Genomic DNA, 24764 nt, shown 5'->3' with positions numbered 1-24764 from the left:
ACTCAGATGATGCTTGTTCAGTTGACAAAGCAGTTGATTTGCATTGTCCTGGGAACTCCATAATGGTCACTGTTGCCATTTTTGTAGATGAGGAAAGTAAGGCTTATCTGTTCTCAAGCTCAGATAGTGAGTAAATAGCAAAGTGGTATTTTCTTTTTTTCTTTTTTAACTTTTTATTAATAAAAAGGAAACATTGACTAAACCATAGGATAAGAGGGTTGTAACTCCACAAAATTCCCACCACCAGAACTCTGTATCCCATCCCTTCCCCTGATAGCTTTCCTATTCTTTAGCCCTCTGGGAGTATGGACCCAAGGTCATTGTGGGATGCAGAAGGTGGAAGGTCTGGCTTCCGTAATTGCTTCCCTGCTGAACATGGGCATTGACAGGCCTATCCATACTCCCAGCTTGTCTCTCTCTTTCCCTAGTGGGGAAGGGCTCAGGGGAAGTGGAGCTCCAGGACACATTGGTGAGGTTGTCTGTCCAGGGAGGTCTGGTTGGCATCATGCTAGCATCTGGAACCTGGTGGTTGAAAAGAAAGTTAACACACAAAGCCAAACAAATTGTTGAAGAATCATGGACCTAAAGGCTGGAATAGTGCAGATAAAGATTTGGGGTGGTCTCCATCTTGTAGATAGCTAGTAGGCATATTTTAGTTATATTCCAAAGAGCCTGTGGCTATACTAGTGTTTTGTTTTGTTTGTTTTTTTCCTGGGCCTGAAATCTGATATGCAGGTGGAGCCTAATTATTGTCTGGGGAGATGATGTCATGGCTGGAAGAAGGACCAGAAAGCTGGATGAGGAAAGAGAGTAGCTCCAAAATATGGAAAAGGTGTATAAATATTGTTGATTGTAAGCCCCATCGATTTGATGTGATATGGGGCCCATATTCAGCTTAGGAGACTATGTGACCTCTGCATCCCTGTAGATCTGAGCTCACATTCTGTGGTCATCAGTAGGAATGTTCCAAGATGCCCCAATATCAGGACCCATCTTCCTCAGGTGTAGCATAGAGTATATTGTTCTGCCTCCTACCAGAGGAGGAACATTCTCTACAATTGTTGATCCAAATTGAGGGCAAGTTCCTATGGGGGCCCACAAAGGGGTCTATTGTGTTGTTCCTGATAGAAATGACCAGTAACAATGGAGAGAGGGATTTATTCGAGGTCTAGGCCCATCATGTCTGTTTGGGGATCTCAGGACTCCACAATTAGGGACCCAGCTAATGGGGTGGCCAAGTAGTGACTAAAGAGTCATAGTTAAAGTCTGCCAGTCTCTTGCCCTTATTCAGTTTCTGCAGTCCTTGCTTGGATAAGGATACCTTTGGAGTGAGTGAGAGAACTGTAATAGGAGGTAGGTGAGGAGGGTATTTAAGTCTAAGTAGACACTAGTTCATTATGAACTTTGTACTGACTCACTACAGACTATTGTGTATTTTTGCTTTCAGGTATATCTTTTGCCCTAGTTTATGGACATGTGAACATATGCTCTATATCAGGGGACCCGGTCTATATCTAAGTTTTGGGACTTTGTTAGGAAGTGAACCACCAGGAATGGAATTAGAGAATCCTATGAAAGGAAGGGTCTCACCCAAGTAATGAGGCAGAAGGGTTGACATTCCATGCCTGACGTCTCTGGACATAGTCTGAGTCTGAAGTGAAGCAAGCTGAGGTGGTACTCGTTGCATTGATTTTGTTGGGATCAGTGCATGTAATATCATTTGGTATGAATTGAGAGAAGCATGAAGGAAAGTGAGCCCCACCCTAGAGGTTCCAGGACTGGGGGAAATATAGGCTCTATAGTGGAAGCGGAATGTTTCTGCTGTCTTAGGGTTAAGAAGACAATAGACAGTTATTGCTATAATCACATTATTTGGCAATTGGGTTAACTTTTAAAAATTCCTTTGTTAGGACTTGCTGTATCATACATAACACCATCATAATTTATGTCCTTTGACATTATTTGTATATAGCTGTGCCACCGGTTGCTTCTGTTCTTCCTGGTCTAGGCTTTTAAGAACGTCAACATAACAAAGACTCAGCCTATGTATTAAAAAGACTCAGTCTGTGCTTTAAAAAGTTTGAGACATTCAATCAATTCCTCCCCTTTCATATTAATTAAATAGTGATTTATATGTCTATAAGTTGATAGGAGTGTACATAAACACCATTCCCAGCAAAGTGGTATATTCTAAGGCAAGCAACTCTGGAGTGAGCTTTCTGCCCCACAACCCCACTCTCTTCAAGCTTCTTCTACAATGAGTTCTTCACTGTCATTCTTTCTGGTCAGGACTGCCACAGCCCTTCTTGGGCCTCTGTGGTTCCAGAGAAGCTTCTATAGCACTTGTTCTGTTTCTTTAAAGAAGTTCAGAAGGAGATGGATTTAGCAGTAGTGGATCTATTAGAGAGTATATGTCACAGTGTCACAATTCATAATGACCTGGGTTCAAACCTCTGGTCCCCACCTATGGGGGTGGGGAGCTTCATGAGTGGTGAGACAATGCAGCAGGTCTCTCTCTCTCTCTTTCTTCCTATTTCCTCCCTTTGCTCTCAATTTCTGTCTCAAAAATAAAATAAATTATTTTCAAAAAAGAAGTTTGTAGGGATTTTGATAGGACTTGTGTTGAATGTTTATATTGCCTTTGGCGAGAGGGCCATCTTAATGATGCTATCTCTTCCAATCCAGGAGCAAGGAATGTCTTTCCATTCCCTTGCATCTTCATTGGTTTCTGCCCATTACGATCCCTGGTTTTTCAGTGAACAAGTCTCTTGTCTCATGGGAATATATCTCTCTTAGGTTCTCCTCTGGAGCAAAACAAAAGCGATGGCACACAGATTCACACAGCAGAGGCAGGACCTGTTCACTCTGGAGGACGCATTGCTGGGCTACTTGGCTGATGGCCTCTCGTGGTGTGGATTCCCCGATTCCAATGGTGAGGGCTTTGCCAACTGAGATGGCTTGGAGACATTCAGGGGGGAAGCATCCCTCAGGGTCCCTGGAATTAATTAGAGGGAGCTTAGGGTACATAAGATAGAGTCCACGACCCTGAGCTCCATCATGCCTCCACCATGACCTCAAACACCCTCACTAGTATAGGGAGAAGTCTAGAGAATGGTACACACACAGAACACCCCACAATGGCACAGTGTCAAGCGTGTATGCCCTACTGAACTCCAGCAGAGTTCTTACCATCAAAAGTCTGCATTACCAGGAATCAGGCGGTAGCACAGTGGGTAAAGTGCAGGTGGCACAAAGCTCAAGGACCAGTGTAAGGATCCCGGTTCAAGCCCCCAGTTCCCCACCTGTAGGGGAGTCACTTCCCAGGTGCTGAAGCAGGTCTGCAGGTGTCTATCTTTCTTTTCCCTCTCTGTCTTTCACTTCTCTCTCCATTTCTCTCTGTCCTATCCAACCACAATAATAATAACTACAACAATAAAACAACAGAAGAGAATAAATACATAATTTTAAAAAAAGTCAGCATTACCTCAGAATGTGGAATGAGAAACATCAAAAGCACCTTTGCATAGGTCCACAAACAATGGCAGTTATTGCAAGACCACCAGGGCATCGCCATGGAGCCTTCTGGAAAAAGTGGGCTCACATTTAGTCTGTACCATGCTCCCCATCGTCTGTGAAGGCAGCAGTGTTGGCCCCACCAGCTCTAAGCCTTTCCCCTCGGGGCCTGTTAGTTTGAGACACACACCAGAAGCTCATCAGAGGATAGGAATCTGTAGCCAGCGGGGAACATGCGAGTCTGTGGGTGGCTTCTCAGGAGCTTCTTAGTAATTGAGAAAGTAGTTCAGCAGAGAAACCACCAGTGAGTCAATAAGTAACAGGCACTGGCGTTCAGACATCGAGAAAGCAGGGGAATAAATATGAAAAGATGAGGAGCCCCAAGTGTTTGCCCCGATGGCAAAGAGAATCTTCAGACCAACTCACATTGCCTGGACAGACTGCTTCAGAGTGCGAGGTGGTCCATCTCCCTGACCCTTACTTTCTGGGTGCAGGAGAAACCTCTTCTCATCGAGAGTATTTTGTTTTCTGTAAGAGCCTCATTCGAGAATGGGGATTCCTAGGATGAACCTCAGACCAAAGTTCTTCCCCACACACACACCCCCAACACCAAGCGGTGAACCACCGGCTTCTAGGGAACCTGAAGCTCTGTCTGCCACAGAGTCCACAGACAGAGCCATTACATCAGCTCGGCAGTCTGCCCAAAGTTCTTATTCCACGGGATAGCTCAGTGGATAGGGCAGGTGGGGAGCCTTTGTGTCTCGGGTCACTGTGTGGCTTTGCTCCTCTTTTCCTTGCCCAGAAAGATCCAGAACACCTCACAGTGGGAAGATGTTTTCCATTCAGAAAATGCTATTCATCTCATTGTCACATGGTTTTATCTCTAGTCCTCCTGGAGCTAGGTGTTTTGTTTTGCTGTTTTTTGTTTTGTTTTTCCCCTTCCTATTGTATGTTGTTGGGGGACTTGGCGATACAAGAATCCGGCATGAAGCCCAGCCAGTCTATCTTGGTGTTACTCTCAGTCGCACTCTGTCACTTCACAAACATCTCATAAAAACTGCAGCAAAGGTGGGCGCGAGGAATGACATCATTGCAAGACTGGCCAGCTCCTCATGGGGCGCGAGCGCTTCCACACTACGATCATCATCTCAGGCATTATGCTATTCCACTGCAGAATACTGTGCCCCAGGATGGTTCCGTAGCCCCCATGTCCACTTGGTCGATTCCAAATTATATTCCTCCATGAGGATCATTTCTGGAACCATCCGTTCCACCCCGGTTCCATGGCTGCCAGTTCTTAGCAACATCGCCCCGCCAGATATTCGTCGGGATGCGGCATCATCTAAGTTCATTTCCCACGTCTACGCTCGACCGGACCTGCCAATATGCGCAGATATCTTCGCCCACCCTGTCCAAAGCTTGACGTCTCGTCACCCAATCTGGTCCCCTTACGCCTACACTGAACTTCTCTGTTCCAGTCTCTTGGAAACAGAGTTGGCAGTCAGCTGAGGTAAAGAACAAACACCTCATCACAGACCCCTGCAGGCATCAACCCGGCTTTGACCTAGCACGTTATGATCGGGCCCTCCTCAATCGCTACCGAACAGGCCATGGCCGGTGCGCCGCTATGTTCCATCGCTGGGGAGCCAGAGATGACCCGAACTGCCCCTGTGGCTACAGACAGACTATGACCCACATAGTCAACGACTGCCACCTCTCCAGATTCAAAGGTCTCGAAACTTTACATCAGGCTCAACCTGACGCTGTTGACTGGCTACGGAAGAAGGGCAAACGCTAGAAGAAGAAGGGGGACTTGCTTTGTCAGCTCAGTGTCTGTTGTGGTCTCCCAGAATCATGATTCAGAACTGGTGACTGTGTTCCTGTCTGGGGTTTAGTGGGTCAGGAAAGGATTTGAGCCAGGATCCAGCGGCCATCAGTGAAATTGGGTCAGGCTGTGCGCCTTCTCCACCCTCCATTTTGGTAGTGATGGCGTTAGGAGATGGCTCCCCCTGCTGGAGTGGTTTGGGAAGACAGGCTGGACCACACCCTTTGTTTTCCACTTCAAAGATGTTCTCTCTGTCTTTTAGCAATGAACTACCAATCTTGTCCAACCCGAGGGGACTGCAAGGAAAACCCTGTTTCTGTATTCTGGGATGTGGCATCTAAAACAGTAAGTGTCATCAGACCTGGTGGTGGTACACCTGGTTGAGTGCACACATCCAAGTATGCAAGGGTCTGGGTTCAAGCCACCCACTCCCCTCATGCAGGGGTGGGGAGTTTCACAAGTGGTGAAACAGAATTGGAGGTGTTTCTCTCCCTCTGTCTCTATCTCCCTCTTCCCTCTCATTTTTTCTCTCTTCCTTTAAAAAAATTTTATTTATTGGATAGAGACAGTCAGAAATTGAGAGGGAAGGAGAAAATAGAGACAGAGAGTCACCTGCAGCCCTGCTTCAACACATGCAAATATTTCCCCTTGCTAGTGGGGGCTGGGGACTTGAACCCAGGTCCTTGTGCATTGTAACATGTGCACTCAGCTGGGTACACTACCACTCAGCCCCACAATTTTTCTGTCTCTGTTCAAAAGAAAGAACAGAAGGACCAAAAATAAAATTCTAGACTTTTGGAAACCAAGGAACTTGAAAGGTCCTATTATCAGGTGCTAATTTGGATCACAGACCCTTTTAAGAACAAAAGGTTAGGGGGTTAGGCAGTTGTGCAGTGGGTTAAGAGCATGTGGTGCAAAGTGCAAGGACCGGCTTAAGGATCCCGGTTCAAGCCCCCGGCTCCCCACTCGCAGGGGAGTCACTTCACAGGCGGTGAAGCAGGTCTGCAGGTGTCTATCTTTCTCTAGCCCTCTCTGTCTTCCCCTCCTCTCTCCATTTCTCTCTGTCCTATCCAACAACGAACAACATCAGCAATGGTAATAATAATAACCACAATGAGGCTACAACAACAAGGGCAACAAAAGGGGGAAAAATGGCCTCCAGGAGCGGTGGATTCATGGTGCAGGCACCGAGCCCAGCAATAACCCTGGAGGAGAAAAAAAAAAAAGTTAAAATTCTTCCCTGAGGAAACCATCACTGTCACAACTGCCTTTAGGACATTCGTGGAGGACCCTGAGGCTTCTGGCTTAGTCCATTCTTGGACTTTGTCTTCCAAGAAGCTCAGGTTTGGTTTAACCCTGAATCCAATATTGTCCATCATAGGCTCCTGCACAGAGTTAGTAATCCACATTCCCAGGCCATTTCCTGTGTGCCAGGCTGTTGATTTCACCAGGGCTGGCTTCATGGGCAGGTAACAGATGACCAGAAACTCGTAGCTGAGCTGAGAATGCAGTTTAATCTTTATTCACCAGCAGGCAAACAACCTAATCACCACACCATGTGCTCCTCCATCTTTCTCCTCCAACCTCAGAGCCAGGAACTCAGGAAGTACGTAGGCTAGGGGGAGAAGCGTAACGTATGTTGCTGGGAGAAGGGAGAAGTGCAAAACTAGCAAGGGGAGAAGGGAGAAGCGAGAAACTAGCAAGGGCTAAACCAAATCTCCCGGAGGCAGGGGAGAGTGAGACCAAACCAATGTAACAGAAAAGACCATGTAAATAGACCACAATGTCAAGCAATGTAACAGAAGCAGAACTAGATCCCAGAAGCAGAACTAGAAGCATACCAACACCAGGCACCATCCTGAGCTGCTCTCAGGGACACAGACCTTCTGACCTCATAGCAGTAGTACAAGAGAGAGCGCCATGGGTGTCTCGCCTCACAGTTGACACAGGGAGGGGCAGGTGCATCCACTTTCCACTGAAAGCACAGCCAGAACCTGGCAGATCTAGGGGTCCCCTTCACAGTCCTTGAAGCTGAGAGCCCTGCAGTGAAGGGATGGGGAGCCCCACAGTGTGAGCTTCCCTGGGACTCCCCTGTGTCGTGGCTGAGCTCACAGAGGTGTGAAGACACCTTCTCCCAACTACCCAGAGCCTCTCTCTTCCTGATAGTAGAGACTATGTCCCTGGTGCCCTGATTGCCCTCCTCCCTTCCTGGCTTCCCAATGACAGGAAGTGGGGACACACTGACCAGCCCTTCTTTGGTGGGGCTCTGACGTCTGTGTTGGGGGTCAGTGTTGGTCTCTGTCACTCTCTGCTGAGGGACACTCTGCTGAGTGCTAAAGAAGCCCTGTTCCCTGCTCCTCACCCAGTGGGAAGAGAGAAGCCCTCTGGATCCTCACAGTTCTGGGTCTCACTGTTGAGGGCTGTCCTCGCAACAGCAGATGGAGGCTGAGTCCTAAGAGAGCACCCAGGCCCCCTGAGCAGCCCCTCCCGCTGCCTCAGCCTCAGCCTCAGCCTCCTCTGAAGTCTCCCTCCATCTCTTCTCTCTCAGCACTTGGCCTTTCTGTCTGCAGCTGCCTGGGCCTTCACAGGAGAGACCCTGGGCCTCCTCAGGATGTGGCTTTTTAAAAAAAAATAAAATAAAATAATATTGACAAGACCATAGGATAAGAGAGGTACAGTTCCACACAATTCCCACTGCCAGAGTTCCATATCCCCTCCCTGCCCTTGAAAGCTTTGCTAGTCTTTATCCCTCTGGGAGCATGGACTTGGCTTTTGATACCATCAGTATATCTTCTCTGTTTCCTTATACCCGTTTCAGACTACTGGACTTCTTCTTTTTTTTTTTTTTTATTTAAGAAAGGATTAATTAACAAAACCATAGGGTAGGAGGGGTACAACTCCACACAATTCCCACCACCCAATCTCCATATCCCACCCCCTCCCCTGATAGCTTTCCCATTCTCTATCCCTCTGGGAGCATGGACCCAGGGTCATTGTGGGTTGCAGAAGGTAGAAGGCCTGGCTTCTGTAATTGCTTCCCCGATGATATACACCAGTTTCTATGAGAGAGAGCATATGTTCACATGTATCCATAAACTACTGCAAAATATATACCTGGAAGCAGAAGTGCACTAGAGTTTGCAGTGAGTACCCCCCTAACACTTCCTCTCCACTATTCTAAGCTTTGGGTCCATGATTGCTCAACAATTTGTTTGGCTTCGTATGTTAACTCTCTTTTCAGCCACCAGGTTCCAGAGACTACTGGACTTCTTATCTGTCTCCTCTCTCTTTCTCCCTCTCTTTCTCTTTCTCCTTCTTTCTCTGGCCCTCTCTCTCTCCCTCCCTCCCTTCCTCCTTTCTGTTTCCTTGTACAGATTCTCACTGGATGTCCCATTATTTTTTTAAGTGCCTCACAGTCCCCAACAACAACAACAGCAGCAGCGTAGCTAAGCCCAGGGCACACAGAGATCTCAACAACACCAGCTGCTGCACCCACACTCAACTCCCCATCACATGCAGCGTGGTTGAAGGAGACATGAGGTGTCATCACAACTCAGGGAGGGGGCCTGAGCCTGTCCCAGGACTCTGTGTGGGTCTCCTGGAAGAGAAATCTTTGTGATTGGACTTTGCTCATTTTGCTTTCCCCAGTGTCTAGCAAAGATTCCACTGAGAGTTTGTTGCATAAAAAACTAGAATTCCTTGCTCAGCAATATCCATGCACCCATCCATCCACCTATCCATCCATTCATCTCCCCATCCATCCATCCACCTGTCTGTCCATCCGTCCATCTGTCCATCCATCCATCCATCTATCCATCTATCTATCCATCCATCATTCCTTCCTTCCATCCATCCACCCACCATCCCATCCACCCATCACTCCATCATTCCATCCATCTACCCATCATCCCATCCATCCATCCATCCGTCCATCTACCCATCATTCCATCCATGCATCCATCCATCCATCCATTCATCTCACCATCCATCCATTCACCTGTCCATCTGTCCATCCATCCATCCATCCATCCATCCATCCTTAAATCCATCCACCCATCATTTCATCCATCCATCTATCCATCTACCCATCCACCCATCATTCCACCCTTTCATCCATCCATCCATCCATCCATCCATCCATCCATCCATCCATCCATCCATCATTTCATCCATTCATTCATCCATCCATCCATCCATCCATCCTTTCATCATCCTTTCATCCATCCATCTACCCATCCACCCATCATTCCATCCATCCATCCATCTATCCATCCACCCACCCATAATTCCATCCACCCATCCACCCATCCACGCATCCACCCAACTATCCATCCATCCACCCATTTCCCATTATACCTGTTCTGGCATCCCATTAAGTGAAATGTGTCGTGTCAATCAGGAAAGCACTTTTCTTTTCCCCTTCTTGCCATGTTCTTCTTGCCCATCTAGACTTTCAGCCTCTGCACCACCCACTGATCCACACCATGAACCTTCACTGTCTTCACTGTTCACACACAGACTGGGGCTCTGGGATCCCACACGAAGCATAATCCATTCAGTGTCTTGGGAGGTCAGTGGCCCAGACCCTGTGCTCCTGAATGAGAGCCATACAGGAGATTTCTTCCCTAGAGCTTGCTAACAACTGCTTAGGGTGGGAGCACTGGTGTGGCAATGAAGCTTGAATGCCAAGGGATGATCATCTTTTCCTTTTAAAGTTTGCCCAAGGTGCCTGTGGAGTGGTCAACGTGTTGCTCAATGGGACCCGCAGTAATGCCTTTGACGAAAACAGGTGTGTATTTCACTGAATGCTGTTTGCAGGGGGCAGAGTGGCCAGCATGGCTTGTCGGAGATTTCTTCTCTGGAAGAATACAACTTTCAAAATTTAAAGTCAGATCTGAAGATTTGGGGGTAAGGGAGTTAAGATGATAGAGCTCTGTAGAGAGATCTGTTTGTCTCACTGTCGCCTGTGTGGGAGCTGAGTCCTGTGTCTCTGGGTCCCTGAGCTGTGTCAGTGCCTCCTCTACACTTTCTGCTGCCTTCCTTGACTTTCCCAGCTCTCTCCCCTCACACTCCCTCCTACTATCCCTGTCTGTGTTCACCCCCTGCCCCTATGCCCCACCCCACCCTCCTGCCCCCTAGCTCCTCCCCATCATGGAGGTCTGTCCTCACCCTCCTCCCTGAAGAGCCCATGAGCCCAGCTCAGCAGGGAGACAGGTGGCTGTGCAGGTGCTGCCCTTCCTGGTCTCTGTAGCATGTCAGCCAGAGGCCACCAGTGTCTCCTGTGGCCCTGAGCAGATACCTGCTCTCTGGGCCCTAGTGTGGCCTGCAGAGCTGGTGGAGGTATGGGGAGGCTGGGCTCTGTGCTGAGAGCAGAAGGTGGGCTCCAGGAGGCCAGCTCTGCACTTTCTCCTCTCCCTACACCTGCCCCCTGGGTCTGCTGTGAAGGCCTTCTACATCTGAAGCTTTTATTTCTCCTTTTTCTCCTTCTCCTTCTCCTTCTCCTTCTTCTTCATCTTCTCCTCCTCCTTCTTCTTCTTTTTCTTCTTCTTCTTCTCCTCCTCCTCCTCCTCCTCATAATAATAATAATAATAACCTTTCCATCCTTGTTCTCCAATCTCCCACTGACAAGACTGCATTGGGAGGAGGGAGCATAAGCACACGTGGCCTGGGCATTCTAAGTGCTCCCAAATCGATTTTTCTTCCCTCCTGTTTACTTTTATTATTGATTTATTTTTATTGTCACAAGGATTATCTCTTGGGCCCAGTGACTCCATAAGGAATCTACAACTCCTAGAGGTCATTTTCCCCCTCCCCTGCCCCCCACTTGATAGGATAGAAATTGAGAGTGAGGGGCTAGGCAGTGGCACAGCGGGTAAGTGCACATAGTATGAAGAACAAGGACCTGCGCAAGGATCCTGGTTCGAGTCCCCGGCTCCCCACCTGCAGGGGAGTCACTTCACAAGCGGTGAAGCAGGTCTGCAGGTGTTTATCTTTATCACCCTCTCTATCTTCCCCCCTCTCTCAATTTCTCTCTGTCTTATCAAAAAAAAGAAAAAGAAAAAAAAGAAAAAGAAAAATACGGCCCCAAGAGCAGTGGATTCATAGTGCAGTCACTGAGCCTGGTGATAACTCTGGAGGCAGAAGAAAGAAAGGAAGAAAGGAAGGAAGGAAGAAAGAACAAAAGAAAGAAAGATGTTGAGAGTGGAAAGAAAAGAAATGAGCCTGTAGCCCTGCTTCACTGCTGTGAAGTATCCGACCCCCCACAGATGAGGAACAGAGCCTTGAACCTGGGTTCCTGTGCACTGTAATCTGTGCTGCCACTCAGTCCCCTCTCCTGTTTTAATACTTATTTCCATTTAAAAAATGCTCTCGTCATCTTCTGACCCCAACTATGAACTTATGAGCGAGCTTAATGTGCAGCTTGATGATACGAGAATCCGGCATGAAGCCCAGCCAGTCTACCTTGGCGTTACTCTCGATCGCACTCTGTCATTTCACGAACATCTCATAAAAACTGCAGCAAAGGTGGGCGCGAGGAATCACATCATTGCAAGACTGGCCAGCTCCTCATGGGGCGCGAGCGCTTCCACACTACGATCATCATCTCTGGCATTATGCTATTCCACTGCAGAATACTGTGCCCCAGGATGGTTCCGTAGCCCCCATGTCCACTTGGTCGATTCCAAATTATATTCCTCCATGAGGATCATTTCTGGAACCATCTGTTCCACCCCGGTTCCATGGCTGCCAGTTCTTAGCAACATCGCCCCGCCAGATATTCGTCGGGATGCGGCATCATCTAAGTTCATTTCCCACGTCTACGCTCGACCAACCTGCCAATATACGCGGATATCTTCGCCCACCCTGTTTAACGCTTGACGTCTCGTCACCCAATCTGGTCCCCTACACCTACACTGAACTTCTCTGTTCCAGTCTTTTGGAAACAGAGCTGGCAGTCAGCTGAGGTAAAGAACAAACACCTCATCACAGACCCCTGCAAGCGTCAACCCGGCTTTGACCTAGCACATTATGATTGGGCCCTCCTCAGTCGCTATCGAACAGGCCATGGCCGGTGCGCCGCTATGTTCCATCACTGGGGAGCCAGAGACGACCCGAACTGCCCCTGCGGCTCCAGACAGACTATGACCCACATAGTCAACGACTGCCACCTCTCCAGATTCAAAGGAGGTCTCGAAACTTTACATCAGGCTCAACCTGACGCTGTTGACTGGCTACGGAAGAAGAAGAAGAAGCGAGTGTGTTAACTTTAAAAAATGGCATTCCTGGCACTGGGGGCCTCAGTCCTTGTCACTCTCGAGTCTTTGTCACTGGAGCTGGTCTCACAGCACTTAGGGTCTCTTAGCACTTCGGCTGCTTCCACTCCCTGAGAGATGACACCTGGGTTCTGCAGTGGAGGCTTTAGGCCAGCAGGTGGTGCTGGCTGAGCCTCTGCCCTTCTCGCCACCTCAAAGGGTGCTCAGCCTGAGTCTTAAGATTCCATTTTGCAGCGGGTAGTGCAGCGGGTTAAGGGCAGGTGGCGCATAGCGCAAGGACAGGCATAAGGATCCCGGTTCGAGCCCCCGGCTCCCCACCTGCAGGGAAGCCGCTTCAAAAGCGGTGAAGCAGGTCTGCAAGTGTCTAGAAAGTCGGGCAGTAGCGCAGAGGGTTAAGCGCAGGTGGCGCAAAGCACCAGCATAAGTTCGAGACCCTGGCTCCCCACCTGCAGGAGAATCCCTTCACAGGCGGTGAAGCAGGTCTGCAGGTGTCTTTCTCTCTCCCTCTCTCTCTTCCCCTCCTCTCTCCATTTCTCTCTGTCCTATCCAGCCAGCAATGATGACATCAATAGCAACAACATTAAAAAAAAAAAAAAAAAAGGACAACAAAAGGGAATAAATACTTTTTAAAAAAGATTCCATTTTGCAACAAGCACTTAAAAATCAACACCAATCTACAGATTGAGGTATTTTTTAAGTTTGTAGTATTTATTTTTATTATTTATTTATTGGCTAGAGAAAGAAACTGAGATAGAAGGGGGAGATAGAGAGGGAAAGAGAGAGACACCTGCAGCACCACTTCTCTGTTCATGGAGCTTTCTCCTTGCAGGTGGGGACCAGGCATGAAGCTGGGTCTTTGAACATGGGAACGTGTGTGCTCTACCATGTATGCCACCGCCAGATTGAGTTTTTTTCATATTGAGTTTCATAGTCATGCACGGTGGTTGGCTGAGTAAAGGGGACTATCTCTCTCTCTCTCTCTCTCTCTCTCTTTGCCTCCAGGATTATTGCTGGGGCTTGGTGCCTGCACTATGAATCCACTGCTCCTGGAGGCCATTTTTTCCCCATTTGTTACCCTTCTTGTCATTATTGTTGTCACTGCTGTTGTTGTTGTTGTTGGATAGAGCAGAGAGAAATCGAGAGAGAAGGGGAAGACAGAGAGGGGGAGAGGAAAGACAGACACCTGCAGATCTGCTTCACTGCCTGTGAAGCGACTCCCCTGCAGGTTGGGAGCCGGGGGCTCAAACCGAGATCCTTAGTCCGGTCCTTGCACTTTGCGCCACGTGCACTGCACTACAGCCCGGCTAACAGGAGAGACTATTTCTGACGTAAACCAAGCATGGGTCAGCTTCAAACAGTAGGTTCCCCTCCACAGGGCTCCCTCCTGTGGGCTATTGACTGCGGCTGTATAACCCGGACTCTTCAGTCAGGGCTTAACAGTGTCTTCATCTCTCTGGTTTCAGCACATTCGGGCGTGTGGAACTCCACACCTTGAAGGCTTCCGCACTCCACGTCTGGCTGCTCCATGACCAAGAAGGGGAGCCCAGGTAAATGGTCCCACATCCACATTCTCAGGGCAACATTAGGATATGAGTCTGGGAAGACGTGCGCTTAACCAGGTGCACCACCACCTGGCCCCTGAGCTTTTAAAAATGTTTTTATTCATTACTGGATAGAGAAATGGAGAGTGGGACACAGGGGGAGAAAGGGGATTGGGTAGTGGTGCACCCATTTAAGCACACATAGTACTAAACCTGCACAAGGATCCAGGTTTGAGCCCCATACTCCCCACCTGTAGGGGTAGGGTGGTGAGGGGATACTTCAGAAGCGGTGAAGCAGGTCTGCAGGTGTCAGTCTTTCTCCATCCCTATTCCCCTCCTCTCTCAATTCCTCCCTGTCCTATCCAATAAAATAAAAAAAATAATAAATAATAAAAAAGGCCTCCAAGAGCAATGGATTCATAGTGCCTGCACCAAGCCCCAGCTATAACCCTGGAGGCAAAAAAAAAAAAAAAAAAAAAAAGGCAGGGAGGGAGTTCAGTGATAATACAGCAGGTTAAGCACAGGAGGCGCAAAGTGCAAGGACTGGTATAAGGATCCTGGTTCAAGCCCCCGCTCCCCACCTGCAGGGGAGTCGCTTCACGGAGGCAGTGAAGTGGGTCTGCAGGTGTCTGTCTTTCTCTCCCTCTCTCTGTCTTCCCCTCCTCTCTTGATTTCTCTCTGTCCTAACAACAACATCATCAATAACAACAACAATAATAAAAACCACAAGAACAATAAAAACAACGGTAACAAAAGGGGAAATAAATCAATATATAAAAATTTAAAAAAATAATTCTTTTAAAAAAAGGCAGGGAAGCAATTACAGAAGCCAGACCTCCCACCTTCTGCACCCCATGATGACCCTGGGTCCATACTCCCAGAGGAATAAAGAATAGGAGAGGTATCGGGGAGGGGAGGGGATACAGAGTTCTGGTGGTGGGAATTGTGTGGAATTGTATCTCTCTTATCCTATGGTTTTTGTTAATGTTTTCTTTTTATACATTTTTTAAGTGGGTGGGGTGGGGGGAGTGGGTTGCAGTCCTGCTTCACTTCCTCTTGCAGGTGGGGATCAGGGACTTGAACCTGGACCCTTGCACACGGTAATGTGAGCGCTTAACCAGGTGTGTCAGGTACGAGTCTATATAAGCACTCATAGTCACAAGAATGTATTGAGAGGGGGCCGGGTGATGGCACACCTGGTAGAATGCCCATGTTACAGTGCACAAGGACCCGGGTTCCAGACCCTGGTCCCAACCTGCAAAGGCAAAGTTTCACGAATGGTGAAACAGGGCTGCAGGTGTCTCTTTGTCTCTTTCTCTCTCTGTCTCTCATTTTCTGGCTGTCTCTATCCAATAAATAAAGATAAAAAAAAATTTAAAAGGAATGTATTGAGACAAACTGTTCAAGAATGCAAATGGAGTCTTACCAAGCAAATACCCACCTCAACCGACACCCCTTCATTTTTGCTTGTTTATAGTTTCTACTGAGCTCACAATTTGACTTCCCTGTGTGAGCTCTTAGGAAGCTAGTCTGCTTCCCCGCTTATCCCAAGGTCTGAGACAGAATCTGCCACCTGCATGCTGCCAGCTACCTAAGACAGCCAGCTACCTAAGGACACATGGGAAATGTTTGCAAGTTCCTGTTCCTAACCCTTTTTTTTCTGTCCTAGTGACACGTGTTCAGGCTCCTCCATCGCTCACCTGGAATCAATTGCAAGTGGAAAATCTATGACCTTTAATTGCCAGGATATCAAGAGGTAATGGTGGTCTTGTGTGTGTGTGTGTGTGTGTGTGTGTGTGTGTGTGTGTGTGTGTGTGTGTGTGTGTGTGGTCATTCTTCCTTTTTCTCTGTCTCTTCTGAGGCCAGGTGTGAACGCTGATCTGGGTTGGTGGCCTCTTGCCAGTCTAGCTTCGCAGGCGGGAGAGAGATGACCAGGGACTCATGGCTCAGTGGGATGCAGTTCAGTCTTCATTGATGAGGAATGCAGTGCAAGCTATCTAATCTAATCTCTCCTCATTAGAAAGCCCTGTTGTTTATATCTCCTGAGGTGGAAGTGTCAGGTCGGAAGAGGATGTACGTAGGACAGGGGGTGGGGAGAAGGAACAAACACAGGAACCAGTGGGGACTGAAAGGTGGAAAACAGGATATGACTAGGAGAGGGGCGGACCAGTGGGGATTAAACCAGTGCAGGCAAAACAACGAATATGTAAATAGACCACAGTGTCAAGCGATGCAACAGAAGGGGTCTTAGAAGCAGAATGTAGATGCAGACCAACAGCTCTGGTGGTCTTTGATCCTCTGACCAGACGAGCCCAGACAGTCCTTCCAGCCAGTGGCCTTCAGCTAGTCCCTTCTCTACCTGCAACATTTACATTTTAGTTGGATCTCAGCATACGCATGTTGAAAGTCTGCTAAAACTGTATCTTTTTGAATTGAAAATGTAAAACCTTATTCTTTTCTTGTTAAAAACAACAACAACAACCTTTCGTGCACATGGTGTGAAGCTCAGGGACCTGTGCAAGAATCCTGGTTTGAGTCCCCGGCTCCCCACCTGTGGGGGGTGGGTTTGGGGGGGAGGGTCACTTCACAAGTGGTGAAGTAAGTCTGCAGGTGTCTATCTTTCTCTCGCCCTCTCTGTCTTAGCCTCCTCTCACCGTTTCTCTTTGTCTTATCCTAAACAACAGCAGCAACAATAATAACAGTAGCAACAACAATAGTAGCAACAACAACAATGGGGAAAAATGGCCTCCAGGCGCAGTGGATTCATAGTGCAGGCACCAAGCCCCAGCAATGACCCTGGAGACAAAAAAAAAAAAAAAAAAGTTTGTTGTCTGGGATATGGCACAGTGGAGAGCACTGGATTCTCAAGCATGAGGTCCTGAGTTCAATCCCCAGCAGCATATGTACCAGAGTGATGTCTGGTTCATTCTCTCTCTCTCTCTTTCTGTCCCTCTCCACATATTTTTATAATTAATAAAATTTTTAAAAGTTTCACTTATTTTATATGACAGAGAAGTTGAGAGGGGGAGTGAGGATAGAGAGAAAGAGAGACACCTGCAGCACTATTCCACTGCTTGTAAAGCTTTTCCTCCTGCAAGTGGGAACTGGAGGCTTGAACCTGGATCCTTGCTCACGCTAACATGTGTGCTCAACTAGGTTCTCCATCACCTGACCCCAAGAACGCATTTCTAAGTTACCTCCAACTGTGCTATCAAAATGGAAAGCCCTCACTCATTTGCAAGTGGTCGTAGCTGTCAGGGCACAAAATAAGCTATTCTGTACCCTCTCTGGAGTTTTCCAGAGGCTGGGAAAATAAACAAATATTGATAAGTGTGACTGGGGAGATAAAGGAACTAGTAGAATATGGGATTTGCGGGAGTTGGGCGGTAGCACAGCGGGTTCAGCGCACGTGGCGCAAAGCACAAGGACCTGCGTGAGGATCCCGGTTCGAGCTCCCCAGCTCCCCACCTGCAGGGAAATCGCTTCACAGGCGGTGAAGCAGGTCTGCAGGTGTTCCCCCCACCACCACCCTTCTTGTCTTCCCCTCCTCTCTCGATTTCTCTCAAAAAATTAAAAAAAAAGAATATGGGGGAGTCGGGCTGTAGCGCAGCGGGTTAAGCGCAGGTGACGCAAAGCACAAGGACCGGCATAAGGATCCCGGTTCGAACCCCGGCTCCCCACCTGCAGGGGAGTCGCTTCACAGGCGGTGAAGCAGGTCTGCAGGTGTCTTATCTTTCTCTCCTCCTCTCTGTCTTCCCCTCCTCTCTCCATTTCTCTCTGTCCTATCCAACAACGACAACAACAATAATAACTACAACAATAAAAAACAACAAGGGCAACAAAAGGGAATAAATAAATAAAATAAATATTTAAAAAAAAAAGAATACGGGATTTGCAGGCATGAGGTTTGCGGTTCAATCCCCAAAGCTGCTTGTACCAGAGCAGTTCCCCGGTTTGTCTCTCTGGTTTCTCTCTTGGCTGTGTTCTCTGTCACGTGTAAAACTGTAATATGTTATACATAAAACAAAGTCGCTTTAAAAGTATCAATAATGGAGTCAGGCGGTAGCGCAGCGGGTTAAGCGCACTGGCGCCAAGCGCATAAGGATTCCGGTTCGAGCCCCTACTCCCCACCTGCAGGGAAGTCGCTTCATAGGCGGTGAAGCGGGTCTGCAGGTGTCTATCTTTCTCTCCCCCTCTGTCTTCCCCTCCTCTTTCCATTTCTCTCTATCCTATCCAACGACAGCAACATCAATAATAACTACAACAATAAAACAACAAGGGCAGCAAAAAGGAATAAATAAACATTTAAAAATAAATAAATGAAAGTAAAATAAATAATAAATAAATAAAAGTATCAATAAGAGAAGTAAGGAGAATTTCTTTATTATTATTATTATCTTTATTGGATAGAGACAGTCATAAATCATGAGGGAAAGGGAAATAGAGAGGAAGAGAGACAGAGAGACACCAGCAGTACTGTTTTACCATTAGAAATGCTTTCTTCCTGCAGGTGGGGACTCAGGGCTTGAACCTGGGTCCTTAGCATGTGCGCTCAACCAGGTGTGCCACCACCCAATCCCTAGGAGAATTTCTTTTCTTTTTTTTTTCCTTTTTTTCTTTTTATTATTATTTTTTATTTAAGAAAGGATTAATTAACAAAACCATAGGGTAGGAGGGGTACAACTCCACACAATTCCCACCACCCAATCTCCATATCCCACCCCCTCCCCAGTAGCTTTCCCATTCTCTATCCCTCTGGGAGCATGGACCCAGGGTCATTGTGGGTTGCAGAAGGTAGAAGGTCTGGCTTCTGTAATTGCTTCCCCGCTGAACATGGGCGTTGACTGGTCGGTCCATACTCCCAGTCTGCCTCTCTCTTTCCCTAGTAGGGTGGGTCTCTGGGGAAGCTGAGCTCCAGGACACATTGGTGGGGTCTTCAGTCCAGGGAAGTCTGGCCGGCATCCTGATGACACCTGGAACCTGGTGACTGAAAAGAGAGTTAACATACAAAGCCAAACAAATTGTTGAGCAATCATGGACCCAAAGCTTGGAAAAGTGGAGAGGAAGTATTAGGGAGGTACTCACTGCAAACTCTAGTATACTTCTGCTTTCTTACTTTGGTGCCATACTCCAAACTCAGTCAATTTCTGCTTTGCGTTTCTACTTCTTTTTTTTTTTTTTACATGCATAACATTCCCCAGATTCCCATTTAACAATACAACCCCCACTATTTCATTCATCATTTTTCATGGACCTGTATTCTCCCCACCCACCCACCCACCCCAGAGTCTTTTACTTTGGTGGAATACTCCAATTCCATTTCAGGTTCGACTTGTGTTTTCTTAATATACACAATGGAATACTACTCAGCTGTAAAAAATGGTGACTTCACCATTTTCAGCCGATCTTGGATGAACCTTGAAAAAATCATGTTGAGTGAAATAAGTCAGAAACAGAAGGATGAATACGGGATGATCTCACTCTCAGGTCGAAGTTGAAGAACAAGATTAGAAAAGAAAACACAAGTCGAACCTAGGAGAATTTCTTTTTGTATTTATTTGTTTGTTTGTTTTTACCAGAGCACTGCTCAGCTCTGGTTTATGGTGGTGCCAGGGATTAAACCTGGGACTTTAGAGCCTCAGGCATGAGAGTCTCTTTGCATAACCATTATGCTATCTACCCCCCACCACAAGGGAATTTCTTTGTAATGTACATTGCTGGGCTAACGTTGCGGGTGTTTCTTCCCGGGCACATGCTCTCTGGGTTGGAGAGAACTCAACCGGAGCCAAACTGGGCTGCTGCTTCCTCAGCGATGCGGGAGAGGAACCGGAAACTCATGGCGGAGCGGGAACGCAATGTGTCTTTATTGATCAGAGACACCGCCTTTATATCTTTTGAAAAGGAAGTGGCAAGTCAGAAAAGGAAAGGGCTAGGAAAGAGGTGGAGAAAAGGAAAGAGCAGGCTAATGGTAGAAACTCCCTAAGCAACTGTTGTGAAGGGATTAATATACCCTGCAGGCAGGGCGGGTCTCCAGGTAGAAAGAAGACAGATCAGGCAAAACAGTGATGATGTAAATAGGCCAATGCTGCATGGAGCCGGGGGAGCTGGTTTAATGTCCAATAATACATGCGTTGGAAAGTCCCACTAACACTGAGTAACTCACCGGTTTCTTCTCAAGATAATAGCATAGCTAAGACAGAGGACCTTGGAAAAGAGCAAGGGAAGGCCAGAGGTTATCATTTTTTTCCACATTTTTTTCTTTTCTTTATTATTTTTTATTTATAAAAAGGAAACATTGATAAAACCATAGGATAAGAGAGGTACAACTCCACACAATTCCCACCACCAGAACTCCATATCCCATCCCCTCCCCTGATAGCTTTCTTATTTTTTATCCCTCTGGGAGTATGGACCCAGGGTCATTATGGGGTACAGAAGGTGGAAGGTCTGGCTTCTGCAATTGTCAATCCATACTCCCAGCCTGCCCCCCTCTTTCCCTAGTAGAACAGGGGTCTCGGGAAGCAGGGCTCTAGGACACATTGGTGGGGTTGTCTGTCCAGGGAAGTCTGGTTGGCATCATGGTAGCATCTGGAACCTATGGCTGAAAACAGAGTTAACATATAAAGCCAAAAAAGTTGTTGACTAATCATGAACCTAGAGGCTGGAATAGTGCAGATGAAGAGCTGCGGGGGTGGGGGGTGTCTCTGTTTTGTATATAGCTGCCAGTCTCTTGCCCTTATTCAGCTTTTGCAGTCCTTGCTTTGATAAAGATACCTTTGGAGTGAGTGAGAGAACTGTAATAGGAAGTAGGTGAGGAGGGTATCTAAGTCTAAGTAGACACTATTTCATTAGAAACTTTATACTGATTCACTGCAGACTATTGTGTACTTTGGCTTTCAGGTATATATTTTACCCTAATTTATGGATGGATACATGTGAACATATGCATTATCTCATGGTACTTGGTCTATATCTAGGTTTTGGGACTTTGTTAGGAAGTGAACCACCAGGAATGGAATTAGAGAATCCTATGAAAGGAAAGGTCTCACCCGAGTAATGAGGCTGAAGGGTTGACATTCCATGCCTGACGTCTCTGGACATAGTCTGAGTCTGAAGTGAAGCATGCTGAGGTAGTACTCGTTGCATTGATTAGGTTGGGATCAGTGGCAAATGCTAGAAGAAGAAGAAGTGCATGCAATATCATTTGGTATGAATTGAGAGAAGCATGCAGGAAAGTGAGTCCCACCCTAGAGGTCCCAGGACTGCGGGAAAACACAGGCTCTATAGAGGAAGCGGGATGTTCCTGCTGTCTTAGGGTTAAGAAGGCAATAGATAATTATTGCTATAATCACATTATTTGGCAATTGGGCTAACTTTGAAAAATTATTTTGTTAGGATTTGCTGTATCATACCCAACATCACCATAATTTATGTCCTTTGACATTATTTGTGTATAGCTATGCCACCAGTTGCTTCTGTTCTCACTGGTCTAAGCTTTTAAGAGAATCAACATATCAAAGATCAGCTTATGGTCTGTGCATTAAAAAGTTTGAGACATTCAATCAATTTTCCCTCTCATATTTTTTAATTGTTTTATTTTTTTAATTGGGGAATTAATGTTTTACATTCAACAGTAAATACAATAGTTTGTACATGCATAACATTCCCCAGTTTCCCATATAACAATACAACCCCCACTAGGACCTCTGAATCCTTCCTGGACTTGTATTCTCCCCACCCACCCACCCCAGAGTCTTTTACTTTGGTGCAATATGCCAATTCCATTTCAGGTTCTACTTGTGTTTTCTTTTCTGATCTTGTTTTTCAACTTCTGCCTGAGAGTGAGATCATCCCATATTCATCCTTCTGTTTCTGACTTATTTCACTCAACATGATTTTTTCAAGGTCCATCCAAGATCGCCTGAAAATGGTGAAGTCACCATTTTTTACAGCTGAGTAGTATTCCATTGTGTATATATACCACAACTCGCTCAGCCACTCATCTGTTGTTGGACACCTGGGTTGCTTCCAGGTTTTGGCTATTAAAAATTGTGCTGCCAAGAACATATGTGTACACAGATCTTTTTGGATGGATATGTTGGGTTCCTTAGGATATATCCCCAGGAGAGGAATTGCAGGATCATAGGGTAGGTCCATGTCTAGCTTCTGAGAGTTCTCCACAGAGGCTGGACCAACTTACATTCCCACCAGCAGTGTAGGAGGGTTCCTTTGACCCCACACCCTCTCCAGCATTCGCTGCTGTTACCTTTTCTGATGTATGACATTCTCACAGGAGTGAAGTGATATCTCATTATTGTCTTTATTTGTATTTCTCTGACAATCAGAGTCTTGGAGCATTTTTTCATGTGTTCAGCCTTTTGGATCTCTTCTGTGGTGAATATTCTGTCCAAGTCCTCCCCCCATTTTTGGATGGGGTTATTTGTTGTCTTGTTGTTGAGTTTGGCGAGCTCTTTATATATGTTGGTTATTAGCCTCTTGTCTGATGTATGGCATGTAAAGATCTTCTCCCATTCTGTGAGGGGTCTCTTGATTTGGGTAGTGGTTTCTTTTGCTGTGAAGAAGCTTTTTAATTTGATGTAGTCCCATAGGTTTATACTTGCCTTAGTCTTCCTTGTAATTGGATTCGTTTCATTGAAGATGTCTTTAAAATTTATGCTGAAAAGAGTTCTGCCAATATTTTCCTCTAAGTATCTGATAGTTTCTGGTCTAACATCCAAGTCCTTGATCCACTTGGAATTTACTTTTGTATTTGGTGAAATACAGGGGTTCAGTTTCACTCTTCTGCATGTTTCAACCCATTGTTTCCAATACCATTTGTTGAAGAGACTCTGCTTTCCCCATTTAATAATCTGAGCCCCTTTGTCAAAGATTAGATGTCCATAGGTGTGGGGCTCACTTCTGGGCTCTCAATTCTATTCCACTGGTCAGTGTGTCTATTCATGTTCCGGTACCAAGCAGTTTTGATGACAATGGCCTTATAATAATACAGTTTGAGATCTGGGAGTGTGATGCCTCCGGTTCTGTTCTTTTTTCTCAAGATTGTTTGGCAATTCTAGGTCTTTTTCTGGTTACAGATAAACATTTGTAGCATTTGCTCTATTCTCCTAAAAAAATGTGCTTGGGATCTTGATGGGGATAGCATTAAATTTGTAGATGGCTCTGGGTAGTATATTCATTTTGATGATGTTAGTTCTACCAACCCATGAACATAGAATATCTTTCCACTTTTTTGTATCTTTTTCTATTTCCTTGAGTAGTGACTCATAATTTTCAGTATACAAGTTTTTCACTTCTTTGGTTAGGTTTACTCCTAGATATTTTATTGTTTTTGTTGCTATAGTAAAAGGAATTGATTTCTGGATTTCAATTTCTTCTAGCTTAGTGTTTGCATAGAGGAATGCCACTGACTTTTGAATGTTAATTTTGTGGCCTGACACCTTACTGTATTGCCTGATGATTTCCAAAAGCTTCTTGCTGGATTCCTTAGTTTTTTCTGTGATCCCTCTCATATTAATTAGTGATTTATATGACTACAAATTAATAGGAATGTACATAAACACCATTCACACCACCAAAAGACTGTGTCCCATCCCATCTTCCTCCCTCCCTTCCCCGGTGAAGCTGAACTTCACCCCCACCCTCAACCCAGAGATTTTTACTTTGGTGCCCTAATCTAAGGTTATCCTCATTTTTAAGGATTTTTTTTTTTTTATGAGCACCACTCATCTAAGGAATATGTGGTGGGACTGGGGATTGGACATGGGACCTCAGGCATGCAAGTCCTGTGTTCAACTCCTAAGCTGCTCCCCTGACCCCTAAAGAGATTATCTTGGCCCATAATTGCTGCTGCTTTTCCAAAATTGTAATATCCATGGTATTACAGAAATACATTCACATCCTGCTCATTTGAAATAAAGCAAAGGTGATTCAGAAGTCCTGAATGGCCTGAGAATTTATAATAATAGCCCCGATAGAATAAAACATTCCTCGCCTCTCACATGTGGGGGCATTCGGGTTCCATTATGGCTAGAGAAGGGGGTATGGCCAGAAGCTTCTTTCTTGGGGAAATTAAAGCAAACCACACATTGGTATGCCTCTTGATCTCTCACCCCCCTCTCTCCTTTTTGTTCTTTCTGGTCACAGTCTTGATGAGATGCGAGTGTGAAGAATCCTGAACGTCACTCGGCAGATCTGAGCTGATGAGAGCACATCGGCGTGGCTCTCCCACCCTCTGCACCTGCGGTCACATGGATGTCACATGGATGTGCCTGCCAGAAGACACTCTGTGCTGGAGAGCCAGATTCGGAGCATCTGCTCCACGATGTCATCAACAAAGAGGGAAACATCCCCCCATCCAAGTCTTCAAATAAATGGACTTTTTTTTGTCTTTTTTTTCCTAAAATTTTCTTTATTTTTTAGTGAAAGAGAGCTACAAAGGAAAAAAAGGGAGGCAGGTGGTGGTGCATCTGGTTGAATGCACATATTACATTGTGCAAGGAGCAGGGTTCAAGCCCCTGGTCTCCACCTGCAGTGAGGGAGGCTTCATGAGTGGTGAAGCAGGACTGCAGGTATCTCTCTGTCTCTCTTCCC

General features: G+C 46.4%; 1 protein-coding gene across 2 annotated transcripts in view; it reads left to right on the top strand.

Annotated features, from left to right (window-relative positions):
• Positions 1–24561, top strand: part of CD38 (CD38 molecule) — a 49584-nt gene extending 25023 nt beyond the window's left edge. For both annotated transcript variants that reach the window (XM_016185906.2, XM_060188307.1), the window contains exons 3-8: positions 2797–2932; positions 5601–5683; positions 10054–10127; positions 14076–14159; positions 15823–15909; positions 24318–24561. In XM_016185906.2, coding sequence (XP_016041392.2) covers positions 2797–2932; positions 5601–5683; positions 10054–10127; positions 14076–14159; positions 15823–15909; positions 24318–24339 — 486 coding nt within the window. In that variant the 3' untranslated portion in view covers positions 24340–24561. The remainder of the gene's footprint in view (positions 1–2796; positions 2933–5600; positions 5684–10053; positions 10128–14075; positions 14160–15822; positions 15910–24317) is intronic.
• Positions 24562–24764: the final 203 nt, after the last annotated feature.

Source organism: Erinaceus europaeus, chromosome 3 (assembly GCF_950295315.1).
Source record: "Erinaceus europaeus chromosome 3, mEriEur2.1, whole genome shotgun sequence".
Lineage (NCBI taxonomy): Eukaryota > Metazoa > Chordata > Mammalia > Eulipotyphla > Erinaceidae > Erinaceus > Erinaceus europaeus.
This window is presented reverse-complemented; position numbering and strand designations above follow the sequence as displayed.